The sequence below is a fragment of the Gobius niger genome, assembly GCF_951799975.1.
Source record: "Gobius niger genome assembly, chromosome: 13".
Classification (NCBI taxonomy): Eukaryota; Metazoa; Chordata; class Actinopteri; order Gobiiformes; family Gobiidae; genus Gobius; species Gobius niger.
Genome location: NC_136864.1, coordinates 28,973,457 through 28,998,993, shown reverse-complemented (window position 1 = coordinate 28,998,993; position 25,537 = coordinate 28,973,457). Strand labels below are relative to the sequence as shown.

At 41.1% G+C, this 25,537-nt stretch overlaps 1 protein-coding gene across 1 annotated transcript; it reads left to right on the top strand.

The window, feature by feature from the left end:
* Window positions 1-380: 380 nt before the first annotated feature.
* cnn2 (calponin 2) lies at window positions 381-25,537 on the top strand. The gene is made up of 7 exons (XM_079570172.1): window positions 381-447; window positions 11,937-12,058; window positions 12,145-12,211; window positions 17,262-17,399; window positions 17,473-17,586; window positions 21,688-21,834; window positions 25,097-25,537. The coding sequence occupies exons 1-7, from the start codon at window positions 391-393 to the stop codon at window positions 25,397-25,399; spliced, it is 948 nt and encodes a 315-aa protein (XP_079426298.1). The 5' UTR covers window positions 381-390; the 3' UTR covers window positions 25,400-25,537.

Sequence of the window (25,537 nt, the reverse complement as noted above, 5' to 3'; positions counted from 1 at the left end):
ACACACGCTCTACCTTCGGAATCCCGTCTACCCCGTTGCGTAACCGGCTGCAGGTGGTAACTAGGAAGTGCGCGGCCACGCTTCGCATATTAACCACCTCCACTGAATATTCATGAGCCTCCCCTTAAATCCCCGCGGCCGCCTCTCCCTCCTCCGCACACTGACCGGCCCCCTCTTCCTTTTTTGGCACGGCACCATCTTGACTCCCGCAACTCTTCGGGGCGCCACCGTGGGAGCGCTTCTAATTGGTGGCTGTAAAAGAGAAAGGAAGTTATTTAGCCGAGCTTTCATTGAGAGGGAGCCAGACACAAAAGTTTGGCACTCTTGTTCGCAGGAGACTTTTTTTTTAGGCATTTTAATTTCCAGTGCGTAAAAGTTCTTCCGCGCACCATGGCCGGCTTCAACAAGGGACCGTCTTACGGCTTATCCGCAGAAGTGAAGAATAAGGTAACTGTCCACCAACAATGCCTAACTTTTCGTGTTTTGTTTTTTGTGCTACGGTCGATCTGCCACCTGGGCTCCATCTTGAGGTGAAGACGCGTTTGGGCGATGGGGAAACTACGGTAGCGTCGCGTAAAGTTATCTAACGCGAACTATAGCGCGCGCATGGAAGTTTATACGTAGATTAGGCGTGAAGAACGGGGGACACGGACTTTCCCACGGACGTTTTCAACAAACCATGGGCGTTGTCCGATTTGCTACAAGTTGTTGTGTCACTCTCCCCTAAAATCTGCTGCAAATCTCGACTCCCGACGCAACACGCGGCGTGCGTAATTCGACTATTTTATCACAAAATGCGTCACGGTGCAGCTTTTTTCTGTCCTTTTTTTTTTTTTTTTTTTAGCTTCGTGGAAGTTTTTTGGCAACGTTTCCATTCCTTGACCAAACTCCTCCCCCCCAGTTCTGTTGAAAAGGTAAAACCACGTTGACGAAGTAACCTCCAGACGCAGCGTAGACGAGAGTGCGTGACCTCTGCGGTTTTTTTTTTACTCCTCGGTGCTGCTGCTGCCCGCGAGGAGATAATGGAATTGTTTGTGTAGGCTAGTGTGGACACCTTGGAGCACATCCGGAGCCACTTAAAAAACAGCAGGCAGATGGAGCAGATACCTTTTAACTGCATGGAATGTTCTCGATTGAGACGCAGCTCCATGTGTCGAAGTGTGGTAGAAGAGTTCTTTTGTTCATTTGCTGGTAGTGTTTTGGGCAAGTCAGCTTGTCAGGGTCATATTATGATGACAGTGACATTCCAACTTGGGATGTAGGAATTCTAATTCACTTATACTTCGACTCGGGGCCACAAAGTTCTTTCACACAGAAGTAAAGTACAAAACTATTGTCATAAAACAAGAAGCAAATATGACAGGCTTTTACCGAACCGAAAATGGCATGGGGCCCCCCAATGATATTGTTCTAATAATACAGGGGTGTCCAAAGTGCGGCCCTCAGACCAATTTATGGTGGCCCTCGGCCTCTTGCTGTATCGCCAGAGATGGACCTTTTTATCTGAAATGTAATAATTCTATACAATTCTAACCTAACAACTAACATTTTACTGTGAGACAGAGCTGGCATGAAGGTTTTAAGCTTAAATAGAGGTAAAGGGCACAATTTAAACCTCTGCTAGTCAAAGGTTTTGCAGCACTAACTACTGATCTACGGCCCTTCACCCCGTGTACACTTCAATTAGGGCTGCTTGATTATTGAAAAAATAATAATCACGATTATTTTTGTCATAATTGAAATCATGATTATTCAAACGATTATTTGTTGCCTTTAAAAAAAAGTCTATCTTTATTTTATTTATTTATTAATCAAAACACTACACTACACTTTGTTTTCTGGACAGTCATAAAAGTACAAATGATTTCAAGTGCGCCTTGATTAAAGAGAGGTCCCTGTTTCACACCTGCCCCCTGCTGGCCAGCCCTCACACCTGCGCAAGTAAACTAAGCAGTGCGGCCTGATGACATCATCACACAGTGCTGTTTGTTTGACAAAAGCATGAGCCATGGCACGTGAAAAGCGAAGGGAAAATAATCCCAGCGGCCTGAAATAACGCAAGTCTGCTTTGCAAAAAAAAAAACTTGGGGGAAAAAAAAAAATATAACCGATTTTTTGCTATTATGCTAATTTTGTAATCGTTTACTGTTGCACAGCCCTAACTTCAATATGCGGCCCCACATGAAAAAAGTTTGGACACCCCTGTACTAATACATCTCAATACACTTGTTTGGTTGGACAGGCTGTAGTACTTCAGAGGGCCCTGGACCCCGCTTTGGGAACCACTGAAATGTCCTCCAGGTGCTGCGGCGTTCCCCATCAGCCCCAAAAAACAAAACCTGCTTCTGTTACGTAAAAAAACAACGACTGTACGTAACCTATACATGACCTGTCAACTTTGGAATCTTAGCCCTTTTGCTGAGTCACACGACAATAGTCAAAATCAATTGAACAGTCGGTGCACTGTCCCACAAAGATATTCAAAAGAATACTATACGGTGTTTGAGTTTGTTTTGTTTCCCCTCCAAAATACCCCCAACATAAAACAAAAAAACTGAAAGTTGAAAGAAGCCGAGGTTTTGTTGTCAGCAGGGGTGGGACTAAACAAGTTACAACTTCTTCCCACTCCCATTTTCTCTTCATGTTTATTTCTTTTTGTCCTTATGGCATAATGGATGTACAATGATGTTTTTCAAGGTTTGTAAGGCTGGGCTATGTGGACCAAAAGTCATATCCCGATATATATTTAGGCTGAATATTGATATACGATAGATATCCCGATATTTTTTCCACAAAGTGAGAGCTGTGAAATGAAATGTTAAGTCAAAGTCAAATACGAGTAGCTTTATTTATTGAAAACTCACAATAAAATATAAATTCAAACACTCAATTCAATTCAATTCATCTTTTTTATTTGAGCATCTGAGCTCCACAAAGTTCTTCATAGGAGCAGAGTTCAGCACAGTAATCAAGCAAAAGAAAGATACATGCGTAGGTAAATAGCCAAATAGATAAATAAATAACGTGGATATGACACACTGTATCACAAAACTCTTTAAATAATAATAATAAAAAAAGAAATAAGTGGCCTATAAATAAAATGGGTCAATCTTTTTCTGAGGGCAGCATTTATATAAGGGATAACAAAATAAAGTGCTCAGTTTAAACATCAGCTTGAGATTACCTGTGTCTTTTTGTTAACTTAAACAAAAAAAAGACCATCAACTCAATAAACATGTTCTTTTTTTACTTGGATAAGCAGTAGTGCTGTCTTGAGGTAGACATTAGAAGACAGACAAGCGTGTCCCCTTCATTTAAAGATTTTTTTTTTCAATCTGGGCTTCAGAGATGCTCTGTGGGAGGTCACGATATTTCCACTGCCCTGAAGCAATTTTTACAGCGCAGATTTGGTCTAATTCCGTGTCTCATTTAAAAATATATCGATATATCTTCAATATCGATATATCGCCCCGCCCTAGTTTGAATGAATGAATTCATTGAATTTGTTCATCCAAATACTGCCATTTGCCACACAAATAATGTTAATAATTAAATAATAATAATAATAATGGAGGATTTTCCAACACATTGTGGCTTCTTGAGATACGGATATTGTATCACTCAATTTTGCAATACGATATTTTTTGCGATATTTTGAGCGTCCCTAATTTCAAAGCCTAAAGTATGGGAAGATGTTCTCACAAATGTGATTATTCATAAGCTGTATCCTCTCCAACAAGTTTCTTTCTCCCATCAGTTCTGTCCTTTGTGGGCACCTGTAGTGTCAATACCATGGCTCCTTATGCTGTGAGCGATACTCCTACTACTTCCATACCACCTTATGTGGGACTGGTTGGCGGTGGTTTGTAGCCGCACTTCTGCCAGTTTTTTTAATCCTTCGGCGATAGAATTTCCATCCAGTTTATCCCGAGATTGACTGTTTCTCGAATGGTGTGCTATTTTTTACCTCCGCTCATGCTTCGTCACACGCCGGCATCTTCCACCTTCGCACTTGAGATTTCGGAGCGTTCTGGTGTGGTCTCCTTGTAAGGCAGAGATATAGCAGTCTCCTCCCCAGATCAGTGGGTTCAGGCTGGGGTGCTCTGTCTAGGAGAGGGGCGAGAGGGAGGGAGGGAGGGAGGGGGGCCGGGAGCTTCATGAGCCATGGAATTTCCTGCTGCTGAGCTGACGTCGCCTCCCCGGGGAAAACAAAGGCATCTGAGGATTCGCACTGAAATCCAGGGACCGATTTGGCTGGAGATTGAGTTTGGAGATCTAAAGTTTAGTCCAATTAATTTCAAGTTGTATTTGACGGTTGGCATTTTAACCCCTTTACAGAGAAGCTAAATCATTGACTGAAATGGGTTTTTGGGAAAGTTGAGGATGTTTCACTTTGAGTCACACAACTTTACCAGAATTCAGTCCGGTCAATTTCACTTCTCTGCGATGGATACTCCCTGGACAAAAAAGAGCCTTACATTATAGTTTCATAAGGTATTTCTCTTTCTTCATTCAGGTATTGACCATCAAAAACTCTCATAACTATTTATTAAAAATCAATTTGGATGGGGCGCAACTCGCTGGAATACGTCCAGTTGAAAACCACCGATTTAGATGAAGACTCTATTCCTTACAAACGGAATATGTGTGGTAAAGACCTTCAGAAAGTATAAACATGTCCTGAAATGCTTTGCGTTTGTTCAAGCAGTTCATATTTTAGCTTTGGAGAATCTATATTGAAAACGGTTATCACAATTAACCCACTAAATGTTAATCCTGTTCATTCATATCGGCTGTAAGCGACAATGTTCTTTACCCTACAGTAATAATAGTCATTTTACGTGCTCCCGGCTCTGGTGAAAACTATAGGGCTTTACACTGTTGAGTTGTCATATGAACCCACCAATTACTGTAGACTCAATGGTTATAATTCCTTATGGCTGGCAACAAAGTACTCTGGTGTGTTCTTAACTTGACTAATAAATGTTTTAGTTTCTTATGTATGAAAAAGGAAATGAAAATTCCCCCTTTTTTAAAATTCAATAGTTCCTCATTCCATCAATACGGAAGTTTTAATAAAGGCAATAAGCAGAAATGGAACAATTAAAGGCTTATATTTGTGAAACGCGGCTATCCCGTCATGTTCCTCGATTGGCAATTGGTCGATCTTGTTTAGGATTTCTCCAGAAGCTCAATGTTACAACACAATTTCATGCATTATTCAATCACTCTCCGCACTGAGTTGTGTCGCATTAGTGACCAGTTCATGTGGATTCAATAGAAGTCGCTTTGGCATTGGCTGCTGGAAGATTAATTAGGAAGTAGTGGCGGAGCCCAGTCATTACGAAAGTTCTTGGCTGCTGTGAACTTACCATTGAAACCTATTTCCCCTCTTTAAGTCATTGTCATATTCCTATGGCCCCAAACGGGGGTGAAGTCAGAAGCGACCAAGCTCTTCCACGTTTTCCCTATTTTAAATATGGTTACGTGAGTAGATACATGATCAAAAATGTCAATTTTCTAAGAGAATAAAAAGGGGAACTATATACTAACACCTTAGGAGCACTTCGGCGTCCACGCAGTGATATCTTTAGAATTCTTTGGGAATTTAGCAAGAACATATATTATGGAAAAAGTGTGGCCTGTTCCTTTTTACATGAACTACATTGTCCTATTTTTTCCTTTCGCTGTTTCTATTTTCACCTATTTCTCAATAGCTGAGCGACTCCAAAAACATGGCTAATTGGCTTGCATGAATGAGCTTCTTTTGAATCTACAGTCTATGGTTGTAAACTAGTGCTACTACTACTACTGCCACAGGCAAGGTGTTTGAAGTGTCTTGCCAAAGGACACAACAGCAGTACCGGGTTGGAGGTGGGATCTGTCCATGGATCAAAGAATCCATGATGGGGTTTTTTCTGTTTTGTCCTTTTGTATATTGTAAACTCAGACATTTGTGGGGAAGGCTCTGCATCTAATTACAAAGCCTTTGCATCAACTTGATTGTTTCTGTGAAAGTGAACCTGCAAGTTGTGAAATGTGCCTTTAAAGTTGGCCCTGTGAAGAATTCAGATGCTACAAAAATGTACGGAAAGTGTGGAATGAATTTGGACCAGACTAAATTTAGTGGCTTCCACTTTACTGTTTGTGAAGACAAAGGGAAGAAAATATCAGGTATTTACTTTTATGATAATCAATCAAACTTTATTTATAAAGCGCTTTTCATACCGAAAGGTATCACAAAGTGCTTTACAGATGACAACATTTAAAACCATACGCCTGGCACAATCTCCCATACATATTATATATGAGGACTAGCTACTATAGTTAGACACTACTATAGTAGTGGTAGCGACTGCTATGGGTGTGAGGCTGTCTGCGTGTGAGATTTGCCAACAACTTCACAGTACAATATGCAATCCCAAGTCCAAGATACAATACATATGCTGATGCGAGTATACATAAGTTTATATTGGAGTACCGTAGTTGGTGTGCATGTTGATAAATTCTGAATTAATTGGGGTCAACAAACATATCATACTTAATTTTTTTTATTTTTTTATTTGCATGTCACGATACAGGTGCCTTGATATTATATACGTATTTTCACATACTCCATAACAATACATTGTCGATATGGAGCACAGCCTTACCAACCATCAGTCACTCACACACCACTCCTGGTACTGCCCTGGCCCAACCATGCGGAGCTTAAGAGATGGGTTTAAATCATCGACTGGACGAATTAGAGCCTTCACAAACTTTAGAGATGGAGCTTTCTCAAGGGGATTTGGGTAGTAGTAGTAGTAGTAGTAGTGGGAAAACGAGGGCATTACGTATCTTGGAGCTGCCCTTGGCTATAGTAATACTTTTTCAGTTTTTGCATACTGAGATATGTTCATACCTGAGCTTAGACGAGTTGATACGTACCTGTCTGGTCTGTGCGCGTGCCCGTGGAGGGCGTGGTAGCTTCCAACTTCACCCTGCATGGAGCTATAGGAATATACTGGGAGAGGCCAAATGCTAACAACATCTTTGGTCTTTCTGTGTGACTGAGGGCACGCAGAAAGACCAGACAGTTATGCATCAACTCGTCTAAGCTCAGGTAAGAACATATCTCCGTATGGAAAAACTGTGAACTATTCCTTTAAGACACATCCAGGCATAACCAACATGTGATTCCCTCGGAAAAAGTCTGCTGGAATCATACAGTTTTTTTTCCTCACCGAGATACTCAGTGCAGAATGTAGTTGACCTAAAAAAAAAGTCTATCTAACTATTTCCCTCACTTTGACTTTTTTCCAAACATGGCCGCCATTCGGTCTCCATAAACCACGTCTGGCCTGTTAGTTCATTCATTTTTACAATCTCCAACAACGGAAACATCCAGCAGCGCCGACATTGTCCTAGTAGCTGCTGTTATTTACAAGCTCCTTTTTCCTCCCGAACTCCGGCTCCCTTTCCTTTCCACGCTGCGAGGGGGAAATTCCTGGCATTCCCTTTGTCTTTTAAAAATAACGTGCAGGATTCCAGTTTCGAGCACGCCATGCTGTGTTTTTTTTAATACAAGGAGCAGCGTAAAGTAATTAGAAGACAGACATGTTTTTTAAGAGCAGTTGCCAGTGTTTATAATAGGCTAGCTCTGCGGTTAGCTTTCCATGGCCCCAGGGACAGAAGGGATTGTTAGCTATAGCTGCGGTTTGAGAAGCTAGCACGAACCTTATCTTTATGCTTCAGATGTAAGTCGGAGGAGAGGTTAGCTAGCTAGTCATTTTGGCTTTTGGTTTGGTTTCGAAATTTGAGCTAGCATGTTAAAGAAAGCCGCGTTGCCGCTGTAGAAAGCAAAAAAAATTGTAAGATAAGTGTCACCGACCAAAAAACCCAACAAAAACTGACTTCTGAATGGTTATGTGTGAGTGTGTAGCGAGGAATTTGGCTACGTTATTACTTGCAACAGAAAAGGCATTAGCCAAAACCATTTTAGCAACATTTTAAGTGGAAAGAAAGTATCCTTTGTACAGTTTGAGATAGCATACATTTCTGGGAAGATTGCAAGCAGGTGGTATAAGTCATGAGGCAAATGATTTTAATCACATTCAGGGGTGAAGACTTCTGTCTGTCTCTCTAACAAACGAATAATAAGCTACAATGTGTTTCAAATCAGGAAAGTTTAGCTACAAAATAGTTTGGAGTCAAATGTTGAATTGAACATTACCATCGCCATTTTAGGGGGTAGGCCGCCTTCTAGAAAATATCGTCCATAGATCATTAACCTCTTATCTCCCGCCTGAACCGAGAGGATCTTTTTCCTCATGTCATCAGATTTTTTTTTCCATCATTTTTTTGTTGGGTGTTCAACTCATTTTTGTAACTTTTTTGTCATTTTTTTGGTCATTTTTTGTTTTTGTTTTTCTTCAAATTTTTGTCCCATTTTTGTAATTTTTTGTCACATTTTTGTCATTTAATCGTCAAATTTTTGTAATTTTTTTTGTCACATTTTGTCATTTTTTTGTCACATTTTTATCACATTTGTCACATTTTTGTAGTTTTTTTTTGTCACATTTTTGTCATTTTTTTGTCACATTTTGGTCATTTTTTTTTGTCACATTTTTATCACATTTGTCACATTTTTGTAGTTTTTTTGTCAAATTTTTGTAGTTTTTTGTCACATTTTTTCTTCAATTTTTTGTCATTTTTTCTTCAATTTTTTTTGTCAAGTTCTTGTGCCATTTTTGTCACATTTTTGCCACTTTTTCATTAATTTTTCGTCACTTTTTTCTCAATGTTTTCTCACTTTTTTGTCACGTTTCCATCATTGTTTTCGTCTCAGTTTTATTGCTATTTTCACAGCTTTTTTTCCCAGAAGCTTTTGGACTGGGGGTAAAGCCAAACTGGAGAAAATGTCCTCGGTAAAAATCAATACAAAAAGTAGATAAAAATTTTTTTAAAAGCCATGCAAGCTGTGGGTCACTTCTGGTCCGAATAAAAACTCCAGTATTTTACATTTTCAAAGTTCCATGAGTTTATTATTATGAAATGGGCCTACAATCTCCGAAATCTAAGCGGTTTTGTTGACACAATCCCATGCTCTCTGGGAGAACATGTTTGCCGAGGTCCAAACTCCAGGGGTAGCCGGTTTTATACACAAGACCTCACAGAGACGGGATACAAAAGACAACGTATTACTAATTACTCTTTGTTGGTTTGTCTTTTACACCAATTAAACTTGCATTGGAAATAATTGTGCAACCTTCTTATATTAATTCCTCAACATGTTGCGATGTGAATATGATTAATCTCCGAATCCCATCCCTAATCTTGTAAGGCCATTCATTTGACATTTATCTGGCGGCCCTCGCCACAATCACCCTCCCTGTGCTCCTGTGATCGCCACACTATAGTTTTAAAGAGTGTTATGGCTGGCGTTTTTATCGCATACGCAGGGTCACCTCTGAAAGCCGCCTCTCTCCCTCCCCCAGCCGAAGCCGGTCCACAGAGCGCCGCTTGTCTACTCCCTAAATAAAGCTAACTGTGCGCCGACTCAAGGATATCCTGTTTGCTACTTGCTTATTAAAAACGGGGAGGGGGGGGGGGGTTGACAGCTTTGCGCGGCCACAATAATCTGCGTTATTGTGGAAAGTGCAGAGGTGCAGAGGTGTGATACTGATTCGCGTGTGTCGCTCCAGTCCTGACAGAAAGTGTGAGAGGGGTCTTGGCTGTGAAAAGGTCTTTCAGAATGATGACTGGAGGTTTGTTGTGTAACCGTATATACAGGGAGGGACCGGGGGTAATAATGGCAGGTTAGCTCATGCCGTTGCAAATTGAGACGTTGCCTTCTGTTGAAATGACTGTGTAAAATTACAGTTGTGGATGTGCATTTCTGAAAAGACCAATTCATAGGAGAAAATGGGTTCTTAGTAAATTACAGATTGTTTGCATGCAGCGATTAAAAGATTCAGGCGAGACACTGGGGCAAAACTTTTTTTTTTCCAGGTTTTGGGACAGTGTGTTCTAGGGCTGCTTGGTTATTGAAAAAATACTTATCACGATTATTTTGGTCATAATTGAAATCCCGATTATTCAAGCGATTATTTGTTGCCTTAAAAATAATTTAAAAAAACTATACTGCATATTTTATGTGTTTGGAACAGTCATGAAAGTACAAATGATTTCAAGTTTGCCTCGGTTAAGGAGAGGTCTCTGTTTCACACCTGCCCCCTGCTGGCCAGTCCACATACCTGCGCAAGTAAACTGAGTAGCGCGGTCTGATGACGTCATCACACAGCAGTTTGTTTTAGAGCCATGGCTCATGAAATGCGAAGGGAAAATAATCCCAGCCGCATGAAATAATGCAAGTTTGCTTTGCAACAAAACAATAATTTTCTATTATCTATAGATTATGCTAATTTAATAATCATTTAGTCTAGTAATCGAAATCGTAATCGAATTTCCGTTAATTGCTCAGCCCTAGTGTGTTCTCTTAATAAACTTTAATAGAGGAACAAAACAATCTACATTGGGCTTCGTTATGAGTTTACTGTCATCAGAGGGAACTTATCAAATGACATTTTCTTTATAGTTCCTACAGAGACCAACTATTCCAGTTTATACTTAAAGGGGGGTATTATGCTTTTTTCAATCACATAGCACCAGTCTATATCACACTACAATGATGACCAAACCTTTTGTTGGTCTGTAAATGCAGTAAATTAGAATAACTGCCTTGTATAAAATGTCTCTCTCAAAATGGCTGTAGTGAATGTTTTGAAATAGGCCTCTGTCTCTTTAAGAACCTCTGAGCCTTTCCGACACGCCCCCTCCACACGCTGTCTGTGGCATCAGTGGGGAGGGGGTTCTGCTGAGGAGCAGTGGTTGGTTACTCGGCTGGTGACGAAAGCTCGGAGGCGTCTCCAGGAGGTGGGGGCGTTCCTAGGAGGACTCAGGCAAACCTATCCCTAAAATGGCCGCCATCAGAGTTTTTACAGATGACTCAAAAATACGTGAATGTGCCAAGGCAACACTTCAGGCATGTTTTTAATAAGGGAATGACATAATAACACGATGTAAATCTTGGAAAAAGTCCTTTTTGCATAATACCCCCCCTTTAAATGATTAGATTTTATTTTATTTAACCAGGTAGGGGCAATTTGAGAACCAAGTCTCATTTACAACGGGCTAAGAGGCAGCGACCAGAGTCAAAGTTCCAGTACAAAATACACATGAAGGATAGTTTCAGACCTAAAAATCACTCTCTACATTGTCCATCTACAAAGGGCTCATCTATTTACACTACAAGAATGATTTAAAACATCTGCACTCCTCATGAAGCACAGATCTAAGGGAGAACCTGAAAAGTAGAAAAAGGAATCAAGGAACGACGGAGGGAAGGGACTCTTGGAGTTACCAGGGTTCAGCATCACTAGATCGTAAGTTGCTAGGGCTATTTGATATAATAAGAAAAGAACCAACATACTGGAGGTTTTTTTCCTTTTAATTGGTTTGTAGATGTAGAGATGCCAGTTTCCTTCCATGGAAGTAGAGGGGCAGGTGTATAACATAAAGTAAATTTGAGCACTTAAACTGTTGGTCATTATTTTTCCTATATTATTGAAGAAAATGATGTAAGATTCAGTTTGGCTTAATAGCAAACATTTCTGCTTAAATGACCGTATCTTTTGTCTTTTGCTTGTTGCTTATTTTACTTGAATTGCAATTAATCTTTCGCCCTTATATTCCCACGTTAGACTGGTTTTCTGCCTCGCGTCGAATACCTTGTTGAACCTCTCCAACGCTGCATTGTCCCATTGTATTCCCCTTTCACCACACAACACTCTGTTTACTCACGGCCTCACTCGACCTGCAAACATTTCTCAAACAAGTCTGGTCTGTGTTAACCAGTGCCTCTCCTCCTGACCCCTTCACCTTTTTGACCCCAGATCGCGCAGAAGTACGACCCCCAGGCCGAGGAGGAGCTGCGCGTGTGGATTGAGGAGGCGACTGGCTGCAGCATCGGTCCGGACTTCCAGCGAGGCCTGAGGAGCGGGGTGATCCTGTGCAAGTACGAGACACGACGATGAGCTCGCCGGCGTTTCGGAGAACGTCCGGCCGGAGATTAACGCGGTTTACTTTCTGTCTTCCGCACAGACTCATCAACAAGCTGCAGCCAAATTCGGTGCAGAAGATCAACGAGTCCGAGCTCAACTGGTACCAGGTGAGTCCCGTGAAGAGACGGAGGTTAAAACGCCAATGATTTCACGGTTTATAAACTAATGCGAAAAGGGCTGGACTCATTTTTTCTGAGTGGCTTCCTTACACATTTTGTTTATGCATGTATATCTTTACTCAATATTTCATAATACAAAATGAAGCAAAAGGGAATGAAAAACCCAACCACATCTGCTCTCTCTCCACAAATTTTTTTTAGTTCAGTTTACCTGTTACTATGTAAGGCAGGGGTCACCAACCGTAGGGCCGCGGGCCATAACCGGACCGTGGGCTGTCAGGTACCGGGCCGCTGACCCAATCCCGTCAACGTTCTGAGAAACATTGGCAAGTTAAGGCCAATTTGATCCAACTCTGATCATGAATTGGTGATTAACCTCTTAACCCCCCCACCTGAAACAAGCGCATTGTCTCCAGTTTGGCTTTACCCAAATCTAAAAGCTTCTTGGAGAAAAAAAAAAAAGCATTGAAATGAAACAAAATGACAAAAACGAGGATCAAAATGCATAAATGCATTTTTGTTGCTGTTGTTGTTGTTGTTTTTTGTTTTGTTTTGATGTTGTTTGTTTTTGTTTTGTCTTGTTTTGTATTTTTGTACTGTGACTTTTGTGTGTGTCATGTATTTTATTTGTTTCTGTCATGTCTGCAAAATAAACATAAATTAAAAAAAAAAAATGCATAAAAAAAGTGACAAAAACACAATGAAAAATGAATGAAAAAGCAACTAAAAATCACAAATCACAAAAGTGTCAAAAATGTGACAAAAAAACAATAAAAAGTGACAAAAGTATCATATCTTATCTTAAAAAAACAATGGCAAAGCTAAAAAAAAAAAACAGAAAAATGTGACAAAAGAGAAGAAAACGCACAAAAACACGCTTCAAAAATGTGACAAAAAACACAGACGTGACAAAAAAAGTTGCAATCACTTTTGTAGGTCTTTCAAAATCAGGCGTTACACTGTTGCTCTCCAGTTGAGAAGCTTTTAGAATTAGGTAAAGCTGAACTGTAGAAAATGCTCTTTGTTCAGGCGGAGGTTAAGAGGTTATAGCTTTTACCTCCTCTCATTTAGATTATTCATTATTTACCCGTTTCAAAAAATCTGCTTTGAATCATCTTCAAATGGTTGAAATCGCTGCAGCGAGGCTTTGAACAGGATCTACAGACGCTCACACACTGCTCTCATTTCACACTCTGCACTGGCTCCCCACCAAAATTTCAAATTGAATATAAAATCTTGGATTCGCCTTTTATAAGAGTCTTGCATGGTCAGGCTTCCAAACACGTGTCCGGCCTGATGTGCCTCTATACTCCTCCGGTCGCACCCTTCGGTCCTCGGGCCAGAACCCTCCTCACCGTCCGAGTGACCCACTTTAAGACCAGAGGAGACTCGTCCTTTGAAGCCGTTGCTCCTAAACTGTGGAATGGCCTCCCTCTGTCGCCGCATGGGGCCGACTGTTGAGTCTTTTAAAAAGCAGCTGTTCAGACGAGCTTTTAGTTGGCTCACGATTGTTTCCATTTTGATTTGTGTTTTACTGCGAAAGGTACTGTATAAATAGTTTCTTGAGTGTGCAGAGATGTTAGTTCATTATTCTTTCAGCGTATGAGGATGCACTTGCCCGGCAGCGATGTAAAATGCTTCTTGTTAGAAGTCCCAGATGTCTCAAAGTAACCAAATTCTGGGAGCTTTTTACAGTTTTTCTTAACCTCTTAACTCCCGCCTGAACCGAGAGGATCTTTTCCCTCACGGCATCAGATTTTTTCCATCATTTGTTGTGGGTAGTCAACTCATTTTTGTAACTTTTTTCGTCATTTTTTCATCATTTTTTTCATCACATTTTAGTCAAATTTTTCGTCAATTTTTTTAAATCAATTTTTTGTCATTTTTTTGGGTCACATTTAGTCAAATTTTTGTCATTTTTTCGTCAGTTTCTTGTGACATTTTTGCCACTTTTTCATCAATGTTTCGTCACTTTTTTTGTCAATGTTTTCTCACTTCTTTTTTCCCATCATTTTTTGTTGGGTAGTCAACTCATTTTTGTAACTTTTTCCGTCATTTTTTCATCATTTTTTTAATCACATTTTTGTCAAATTTTTCGTCAATTTTTTTAAATCAATTTTTTGTCATTTTTTTTTGGGTTACATTTAGTCAAATTTTTGTCATTTTTTCGTCAATTTATTGTGACATTTTTGCCACTTTTTCATCAATGTTTCGTCACTTTTTTGTCAATGTTTTCTCACTTCTTTGTCACATTTCCATCATTGTTTTCCTCTCAGTTCTGTTGCTATTTTCACAGCTTTTTTTCCAGAAGCTTTTGGACTGGGGTAAAGCCAAACTGTAGAAAATGTGCTCGGTTCAGGTGGGAGTTAAGGGGTTAAAACGGGACTAAATGCCATGATTGCACCAAGCCAGTTCATAAAATACTCCTCTTTCCGGGCTGATTCTCGCTCTTTTAGACACGCTTGTCATTCACAGCACGCACACGATCCAAAAAGTGAACTCCGTTTCGGTGCAGTCGGTGTTCTTGTTGTCCCTATTTTTGCAACAAAGTGCAGTTTTGACCCAAGAGTGCAGTATTTACAGGGGAATGTGCTCCGTGTCCTTTTCAATTGAGAAAATATGTGACTAAGGCTAGAAATAAAAGCGGGGAGCTTTTGGGAAGAAAGGATTTGCGGTTGAGGCGGTTGAGGGCTGAATTTATGAGAGTTTTGTCAACCTGGGGAGGGAGTGCCACCAATCAAGTCTTTATATAGCAGTGTGTAATGTACAGAACAGACCGACATCTTTCTGCCAATCTTCACTCAGGTTACATTTTGTCAGTCGGTTTGGAATGCTGTTAACGCCACTATTCACAATGCAGTGTCTTGTAATAATAAAATCTGTATCCGTAACACATTAACTTTGGCTGTGTGCCTGTGAAGCACTCTGCCTTCTGCTGATGTAAGGTGTGGCCGTAGCAGTCACCGGTGACACTGCGCTGTGTGCTATTGTAACACGGACCGTCTCTTCACTGGGACGTCCCGTGTGCTTACAGCGTGGGAGGTGGGATGTTTGGAAGCGTTTCTGTATCACACAGGTTACAGCTGCTTTGTGGCTGACCCCGTGAGACTGTCCTCCATGAAAGGGCTCTTGGTGTGACGATGGCCTCTTTCCATTTCTTGTGTTTATAGTTACAGATAATGGAGCAAAACACGGATTACAATGGCTGAGATTAGTTCAATGGCACGGGTCAATTTAAGTTTCCTTTCATTCTTACGTTTTGTAAAGTACTTATAACATCTAACCTTGGTATTTCATGTTATCTTTTTAAGCGAGAGTCTCTGATTTTGCTAAGGCCTTGTCCAGCTCCCTTGTCTGTTATTATCAGCAGTGCTGGGGGTAACGTATTACAAAAGTAATGAGATACAAAATGATATTACTTTTTTCAGTAACTAAGGAATGTATAACATATTACTGAAACAAAATATGTGACTGTATTAGTCATTACAATTCAACTCACTCAAGTTACAAGTGCATTTAAATGTATGAACAAAAAATGCCCCCCAAACAGAATGCAGCACCAAATCAGGTCGACACTGTGTATAAGAGCTGCAGTTATAAATGTCATCAAAACAAAACACGACAGAATGGGGATAAAGAAGGAAAAGGAAATTGTTGACTGCACTTTTGCTCGTTGGTATTGTTAATATTTTTAGTTAATATTTTACCAAATGTAACTCAATGTAGTGTAACTCGGCTACATTTATGAAGCAGTAATATGAAATACAAACGTATTACATTTTAAAAGATGTAATAATCACTATTATAGAATATATTAGAGTTTTAAAGTAACTTGACCCGACACTGATTATCAGAGGCAACAATTATAGGTTTAACCTCTTACTCCCCCGCCTTCACAGCGCGCGTTTTCTCCAGTTCGCATTTTTTTTGCTTTTTCGTCACTTTTATGTCATATTTTTGTTGCCCTTTCATCCTCGCTTTTGTGACTACATTGACACTATTTTCAAGAAGCTTTTAGATTTGGGTAAAGCTAAAGCCGAACATGAGAAAAAGCACGCGGTTAAGGCGGGGTTGAAGAGGTTAACTAAGTTAGTGTTTTAAAAAAAAAAGTATTTCTATTTTTAAAAAATCCAAAGATGCTAACTATTAGCCTAGCTAGATGCTGTGGCTCCATTTCCGAAGCTGTAAAATAGAAAAACACATTTGTTTCATATCACTTCAATGCTGATATAAAGCAAGTTTTATCTGGTCAAATAGTTGATTTGACAAAATGTAAATAATTATGCTGCTTCCCAGGCAACTAGTATTTGGGATTTTCCCCACTCGAAAACTACGAGTGTAAACACAAAGACCTGTGTAAGTAAAACCACGGCTAAAGCTACAGCGGTTAGCTAACAAGAAGCTAACGTTGTATGAACATTTCTTCGCACCAAATGTAATTCAAATCATGCTACATCACGTTATATTTTAGTCCGTGGTCAAAGATGACGTTTCTTTTGCTGTCTTCATTTTGTATCTAAACTCGGACCACTCTGATCATCTCCCAGTCTACATGTTGTAATCACCCGTGCGAGCCGTGCTCCAAGGCATCTCTCCAGGTTGGAGGTCAGAAATGTACCAGTTACCAGGAACGCAGCGTTAGCTCTGCACAAACGCAGCGCTGTTTTTTGTGGCGCAGATCGTGCTACCATGTCACAGAGTGCAGTGACGCGGTGAAAGGGGGCAGCTGAGCAGAAAGTGTTTGCCGCCGCCTTAGCATGTACAGTGAGTCGGCGAAGCAAAACAGGGCGACCTGTCACAACAATACAGTACATGCTCTGATTTAGGCTGAATGAAGAATGAAAAAGTGCTTTACTTAGATTCAGATAGTGCGAGGGTTTGAGGCAATATACAAAACATACATGAATGGAACAACACTTAGCGACACATTGACATGGATAAGGCCCTGTAAGGGTTATTATTGTAACCCTCTTTGGGCAGTTTCATCCTCATTTTATGCATTTGTTCATTATATTTCTTTGATTGCTTTCATTGCCAGCTGGAGAACCTGAACAACTTCCTCAAAGGCATCAAAGTGTACGGCCTGAAGCCCCACGACACGTTCGAGGCCAGCGACCTGTTCGAAAACTGCAACCTGACGCAAGTGCAGACCACTCTGCTCGCTCTCGCCAGCATGGTACCGCCGCTCTCCGCTTAGCATCTGCACACACGTGTCCCGTCAGTGCCCAGGCTAATTCTTCTCTCCTCAGGCCAAGACCAAGGGCCATTCCAGGGTGGACATCGGGATAAAATACGCAGACAAAAAGGAGAGGATGTTCGATGAGGCGAAGATGAAGGCCGGGCAGTGCGTCATTGGACTTCAGGTAACGACGCCAATATATGGTTTTATTGTCAGCTTGGTTTGGCGTCGACTGATAACTGAGATGGAGCTCTGTCTAATCTGACCTGAGGAATTGGTTTTGCTCTTGACACGCTACGTTATAAGTACCGAGATAATGACTAGAGATTGTGAGGAATTGATGGCCATGACAATCTTAAAGCAGTACTAAGTAACGTGTTTACCTTAATAAATCCTTTCCGTAGTCCCTGTGGGGGTAATACAAGTGTTTATGGGATGATTGGAGGGTCTTTCATCTCCCCCTGGTGTCTCTGGACAGAAAACCATGTTTGCAACTTGACTGCAACCGGTCCGGAGAAAGCTATACACACTAATGGAATCACGAAGAAGAAGCTAACATGCTAACGGGCAAAGCTAACAGCGGGCTAACGTCACTTTAAACAGTATTTACAGCAAAGTTTGAGTGAAAAAAAATATTTCCATTGTATAATTGGATGTACAATATCCCTCTCTCCCTTCGCCTTTTCTGTCAGCGTAGTATTTACTCTCCAAGACAATTAATAAGTTAAAAAATCGTAACTTGCTACTACACCTGCAGTTGCGCTTATGGCCTCTAGGGGGAAGAGTTACTTAGTACTGCTTTAAATGTGAAGAAAAGTTCATACATTTGTTACCAGATGGTATAATGTTAAAATCATGTTTTCCAGTGATGCACTTTATTTTCTTTTTGATAATTTCTAAGGCTGTCACACTCAAAAGGTTAAAAGTGCTGTTCTTTATAGACAACGTTCATTTCTATTCAATAAGAAAAGCAAAACCGCACTCTTTTCCAAGACGAAGGAAGTGCAGTCTTCTTTAACCTCATGTTTTGCTTGACACATGTCTATACAAAGACGAGCGTCACCAAGCAAGAAACTCGCCAGCATAAAGGATTGCCAAGTTCTTCCACTAATTCAGATCAATTTGCTCCGCCTAAACTTTACAAGACATTGAGCCAAACCTGAAGTCGGAGTGCGCGCCTCGTCATGTGGATGAGGTGCGTGATGAAACTGCCCCGATACCTGCCCGTGCTGTTGTGTCATGTTTAAAGCACGCTGCCGTAGAAGACTCGCTTCATTGTCTCCTCGGGTTTGTTTTTGTTTTTCGAGAGCTGTCAAAGAGAGAGAGGAGCAGAATGTTAAAGTGACACACGGAGCACGGTAAAGAGGAGTAGCCCAGGGTGACAGCAAGTGGACGCACAGCATTTACGAAACACTAGTCTAATGGGAGGTCATTGTGTAGTAGGGCCTGTGTCACAAAATCGACGAAATCTCCACTTTAGTAGCTCCTACAGACTCAAACTTACCAGTCTTGGACTTTTTTTAAGGTGTTATCAGCCTGATTTATTGAACTTTAAAGGGACTATACGGAGTTTCAAAATGTTAAAACTAAATATTTTCCTCCCCCGACATGTTCCAGCCATGTCCTAACGCAGGGGTAGGCAACGTCAGGCCCGGGGGCCAAATCCGGCCCTCCAGCACAGCACCTCTGGCCCTCAAGATGATGTTGAGAAACATTATTTCACAAATCAGAAAGTACTTTTAAAGGAATAGGCCACCGTTTTTACATTTACTCTTACCTCACTTTAGCCGAGTTAATATATCCCCGTCTGGTCTTTGTCTGTGCGCTCTGTCAGGCAAACGGAGCACATACGCAGCCTCTCCCACATGTCACATAGCTCCAAAAAAGCTCACGATAGAAGCTACCAAGCTCTTCCACGTGTTCCCTATTTAAATAAAGTTACGTGAAGTGTTTTCATGCGAAGTATATTTACACAGAAATGTAGCATGTCGATTTTATAAGCAGATAAAAAGGGGGACTATATTGTGAGGCGTAATGATACGAGGAGCAAAACGTCCGCGCAGTAACTCCTAAAGACTTCCCCCACTCACTTCCGTCAATAACCTTTAGGAGTTACTGCGCAGACGTTTTACTCCTCGTATCATTACGCCTCACAATATAGTCCCCCTTTTTATCTGCTTATAAAATCGACATGCTACATTTCTGTGTAAATATACTTCGCATGAAAACACTTCACGTAACTTTCATTTAAATAGGGAACACGTGGAAGAGCTTGGTAGCTTCTATCGTGAGCTTTTTTGGAGCTATGTGACATGTGGGAGAGGCTGCGTATGTGCTCCGTTTGACTGACGGAGCGCACGGACAAAGACCAGACGGGGATATATTAACTCGGCTAAAGTGAGGTAAGAGCATATCTCAGTATGTAAAAACGGTGGCCTATTCCTTTAACATTATTAGAGTTAAATGGGAGAAAAAAAGGTAGAAGTACTGTCAATACACCCAATGAGGTCATATATTGTGTACAACACTGGCATTTGAAAGAAGTTATAAGGAAGAAATGACATAAATCTACTTGAATGAACAGATTAAATCTAAGGTCTGAGTAGATTTGGTCTGGTCTTAGACGAGATAAAACCTCTAGTAGTAGTTCTCTTAATTCAGATAGTTTTGTGTCATCGCATTTGTGTCTTGGATTAGTTCAAAACCGACTCAAATTCAACACAGAAGAATTTTAATTCAAGCAATTTTAAGTCATTTATCTCATTTAAGATGGTCATTTTTCCAGTGTTGTGCTTTACTTTGGGCTAATAATCAGCGACTTCGGCCCTCGGTCTATCTACAGTAAAGAAAATCGTCCCTCCGCCAAGAAAAGTTGCCTCCCCCTGCCCTAATGTGTAGAATGAGCCCAGGCCTGTTCACCACAACTGCCTCTAAAATCCTGCACTGTCGCACAAAAAGTTGTTAGTTCACGCAAAAGACCTGAGGTGGCAGTAGTGAGCATAAAATGACCAACTTGCATCTAGTCTCTTTGAATAAAATAACAGCTATTTTGGTCATTGTTATGCATTTTTTCCCTTTCACCTGCAGAGTTTTACCTCAAATGAGCCCCAGAAGCTAAACAGCCTCAAGTTGTCTTTTTATACTTCAGTAGATGAATGTTTTCTTTTGGGTCCATACCCAAAAGAATATTGTATTCAAATCGCGCTTTTCTAGACACTTGATCTTGTTTGGCACCCCAGTGAATTCATAAGAGATTCCCCCCCTCCCAAATACACCTGGTATCTGGGGTGGGGTGACTTTATATTTATAAGCTTATTGGGGTTTGAAATATGAGGTCACACATTGGCCATATTCTCCATGGAAAAATAAAACTTGGAAAAGGATGTGTTAACAATGTCTAACAAATGGAGACAGCTGGAAATTTCTAGATGCAGAAGTCTGCCAGAGTTGGTCATTGAGTTCCCACAAGAGCGGGCTGTGACATATACCAGTGCACAGGCGTTAAAGCTCACTGACCAGGGCAAACTGTTTGGACACTTCTTATTGCCATTTACCAAAGTCCAAAGGAAGAAAGGAGGCCAGTCAATAATAATAATAATAACAATAATAAACAAATGAATTATAAAGGGGGTCGGGGGGGGGAACAAACACATAGATAGAAAGAGTGGGACAGGAAGGGAAAATAATGAATAGATTAAATGAATAAATAATCAAATCAAATAAAACATTAAGGAGCTCTGGAATAAGGCTCCCTCACCTGCATCATGTACTACCCTGTGGGTTTTTAATTGCACCACATATCCCAAAGATTTTAATGCACCGCACAAGGACAGAGATGCAGGTGGGGGTGGTCAGAACTTAATATTATAGTTTCCTGTTTGTTTTCTCCCTTTTCTTCCTCCAAATCTAAATGGTTTATATGATTTCAATCTTGAATGTTTACCCTTCCTCATGTTCATTACCCCATTCAGTTTACCTTTACCTCTATTATAATTGTTTCTTTACTATTATTTGTTACTATCATCATTTTTCATGTTCCACCATTTGTTTCCCATGATTTACTATTTGCTTTCATCTTTTTTTGTTTTCTCTCTTATTCATATCTCACACCTACTCAGCACACACACCGCACATCCACGCCATGCAGAACCCGAGAACGAAGAATCAAATATGTACCCTACCCTTATGTGTCTTTCCTTTGTCTATGTGCTATTTGTAAGCTTTGAAGAAGTGTCAAAAGTCTATTTCGTCATTTAATAGAACCCACTTTTTAAAATTTTTCCAGATGGGGACCAACAAGTGTGCGAGCCAGGCGGGGATGAACGCCTACGGCACCCGGAGGCATCTGTACGACCCCAAAGCCCCGGTCCAGGCACCCATGGACAACACCACCATCAGCCTGCAGATGGGCACCAACAAAGGGGCCAGCCAGGTAACTCCACAGCCCCTGCAACAAAGGATATCCACAGCACGATTACAAAGCATCACAGAGGAAAAATCCCCAGGGACGTTAAGACCTACTATTGTCTGAGGCCATAAATCTACTGACATGTTTAGTCCTGTGACAAGTTAGATGCGTTTTTCCATCATTTGGAACACCTTTCCTACTCGAATACCGCGACGTGAGCGGCGGAAAGCAAGAGTGGGGTAGGCTAGGTCTTAAAAGGAACATTATTGAGCGATAAGAAAACTTACAAGGTAGGAAAAAAATCCACAATGTTAAGTTAGATAATAAACTCTGCAAAATCCAACCTTTTTTCATAGACCTTTCTTCCTCTGCCTCTGAAGGGGCACATGTAACATCACAGTAAACAGTTTAGTGTAACGGTTACTGTAATAATAAGCTAAGACTAGACTTTTCCATCTCCACAGTGGCGGATTAATGAATGCCAAAAAACAGCAAAAAATATATAGGAAAAATATGGAATGACATTTGGTTCAAACTCTTTATTGTATTTTATTGTTAAAAATAAGAAGAAATTATTTTATCATATGACTGATTTACTCTTTTTTACTCTTTTGTTTTTTCTTTATATATTTTTGTGTGTGTGTATATATGGGGGGCATAGCCAGTACTTGGCCCTGGTCTCCTTGGTGCTAAAGACACTTCTTTGGGCCTTAAATGGGCCTTAAGTGCTGAAGAGGCGGTTGGGTTGAGGCTTCTCCCCCACCACCTCTTCAAAAAGCGCAGTCACCGCTGGTACAAACAGTCTTTGTACCGCTTGGCAGTCAGTACCAACATAATGATTAACTCAGCACATTCCTCCAACATTACAAATCAGTGATGTGTAATTACTGACTAATGGGCTCATACCCAATGAGAAGCTCTCACTGTCCGTACATGCTGTAACGCTCGGCTGTATGCCCTAGACTTAGTTGCATCATTGTTGAAATTTAAAACGGCTTCATTTTTAATACCCATAATCCATCAGTGGACCTGTTCTGAGCTGTTCTGCACTCGGTGTGTTCATCACGCCGCTATTGATTTGCTAGAATACCATTTTAGCTCAAAGCGAAAGCTTGTTTTCACTTTTTTATAATGTACCATTCCCTCTACCGGCCTGCAGGGCACAACAGGCAGATTCCAAATCCTGACCAGTCCAGTCTTTCACTCCTTACAGTGTTTTCTTCATGTAGTAGACTGTATTTTACATTTCAAAACCTACAAAATAATGTTTTTAGGCCTCAGTTCTGCAGTTGTCCACTTTGTTTCTCCTGTTCTTGTTGGTAATGGTGAACTGTTCTGTGACGAGTGTAAGTAACGGTGTGACCAAACATTTGCCCAACAACTGACATGCAAACAAAATGCAAATGTTTGTCCAGGGAAGAGTTCATTTGCAAAAACAAGGTATCGCGTGTGATTTTTTAAAAATCTGTTCAATCAGAAAAGTGATTCAATATCCTAATATTTTTGGCGCACTAAAATAAATCAAATCAGTGCTAGTTTGTAATTGTAATTGCTGGATCTGTCAACAGAGTTTCTATCGCTATGACTAAAGACTAAATTACTCCGTTTTCAGTGGTTGCTAGTCGTTAGCTGCCGTGCTAATTGTCATCACCCACTTCTCTCACTCCCCCTGCTAACCCTGCAGCGAATGCAAACCCTCTACATTCGTTCAAATGCAAATTACCGAAGTATTACGAACTTAAGTGATATTTCTAAATGAAACAAATCCTTACGTGTATTTGCGATGCTACCTGTGCGTTTCCCAGTGCATTCCTGCTGCCGCTCGGCTGTGTAGGTCGACGGGTCAATGGGTTACAATAGGTTACGCGCTAAACGGCCTGCGGTAAATGAATACCGACTCTGGGATTACCAGGCCATTGTTCCTACTGCAGTTTGCACAGCCTCGAGCACTAACCCCGTGACCCTCCACAATCCACGCTCAGATTCATTCACAATTAGGGTTTTCAATTGCATCATTGGGCAGAAGGCTCCAGATTTCTGTGGAGAGTTGACATGCTCTCCCTGGGTCTAGGTTTCCCTTGGCACTAAAGCATGTACAATAGGGCCCACCATATGCCTTTCCTGTAAGAGATTTTGAGCCTCAATCAGACAGAGCCACATTAGGGGTACAACTTATTCTGCCATGATGGAAGGAGCTCGACGTGATGACAGACCATGCACTGCTTCACTGTAATTCTGCCTGAGACAAACTGGTTTGTTGTTGGCCTGTGATTTTATTGCCCTGCTTTACAACCCTGACACGTTTTTAGCTTTGTTTTTGACAGTTAAATGGTCAAACCAAGGGACTCTCAAAGCAGAGCACATAACAGACAATGGGAAAAAAAATCTGTGTAAAAATGACCCTTACAAAATGGGAATTTGAAATTTATTTGATTTATCAAGGATGAGGATTGGGAACAGACACTGTGGGAGGGACATAAACAAATAGTCCAGTCCTTTCGAGAGATCGAGTGGAAAACTAAAATTAGATTTCTTTGGAACTCCCTTTGTCACATCCAAGTTTAGAAGAACTTCGGACCAATGCCGGAGGGGCCGTGGTCAGGTGGGAGACACTTGCGAATTTTGGGACTGTATAAAACGAACTAATTATTGGAAAGACGTACAAAGTGAAAATAGTTTAGGTGTTTAAATTCCATGGGAACCGAAAGTCATAATATTGGGAATATTCCCTTGCAATCTCAGATCCCATTGTAACATTTCCAAACTAAAAATACTACACTTAATTGCACAGAAAATGATTACAGTCTCGGCCCACCATTACCCAATGGAAAATAAACTGAGAAGTGTATCGTATGGAGCAAATAACAGCAAGATTGCAAATGAAAACTGACCTATTCATGGACAACTGGTCTTTAATTGAAAATTATATTTAAAGTTAAGCCTTTTGTTGCACTTTTATTTAATAAGTTGTTAAAAAAAAATGAACCTGTCTCTTGAACGGCTCTTTTTGAATGCTCTCATTAGAAAGCCATAAATCCCAACACTGGTCTTTGCTCCGGAGCGGTCCCTACTGTACATGTTTTTAGTTTGAAATGAGAGTAAAGGACCCAAAGGAAGCCTACGCTGACACAGGAGTGGACGATGTTAAGAGGAGAGCTGCTCTTTCATATTCTCCCTAACGTTTTACATTTCAGAATTTAAAATACTCAAAGCCAGACTGTGCACCTTATTAAGAATTTGTCTATTCCCGATGTCTGCCACGTTTAACCCTCCCTCTCTCCCTCAGGCCGGCATGACCGCTCCGGGCACCCGGCGCGCCATCTACGAGCCCAAGCTGGGCACCGACCGCTGCGACAACTCCACCATGTCCCTGCAGATGGGCTACAGCCAGGGCGCCAACCAGAGCGGCCAGAACTTCGGCCTGGGGCGGCAGATCTACGACGCCAAGTACTGCCCCAAGGCCCAGGGCAACGGCGAGCAGAACGGGGCCGGCGGCGAGCTCCAGGAGTACAGCCCGGACTTCCAGGACGAGGGCTACCAGGGCTACCACGAGGAGTACAACCACGCCCAGCCCGAGACCGACTATTGAGCGGAGGGGGTTAGGGGAAGGGAAGGATTTTTAGAAGGAAGGCAAAGCGACCTCACAGCGAGCGTTACGCGGTGGCTTCGGAAAGTGTCCAGATCTCCTCTTGTCAAGACTTGGATCAGAACAAACTGTCATTCTATA

Bases quoted from the DNA above. Each gene is read 5' to 3' on its own strand.
- cnn2 (XM_079570172.1), top strand. From the start codon at position 391: ATGGCCGGCTTCAACAAGGGACCGTCTTACGGCTTATCCGCAGAAGTG. The intron at 12,059-12,144 runs GTACGAGACACG...TCTTCCGCACAG, and splicing joins AGCGGGGTGATCCTGTGCAA to ACTCATCAACAAGCTGCAGC. The intron at 17,587-21,687 runs GTAACGACGCCA...AAATTTTTCCAG, and splicing joins AGTGCGTCATTGGACTTCAG to ATGGGGACCAACAAGTGTGC.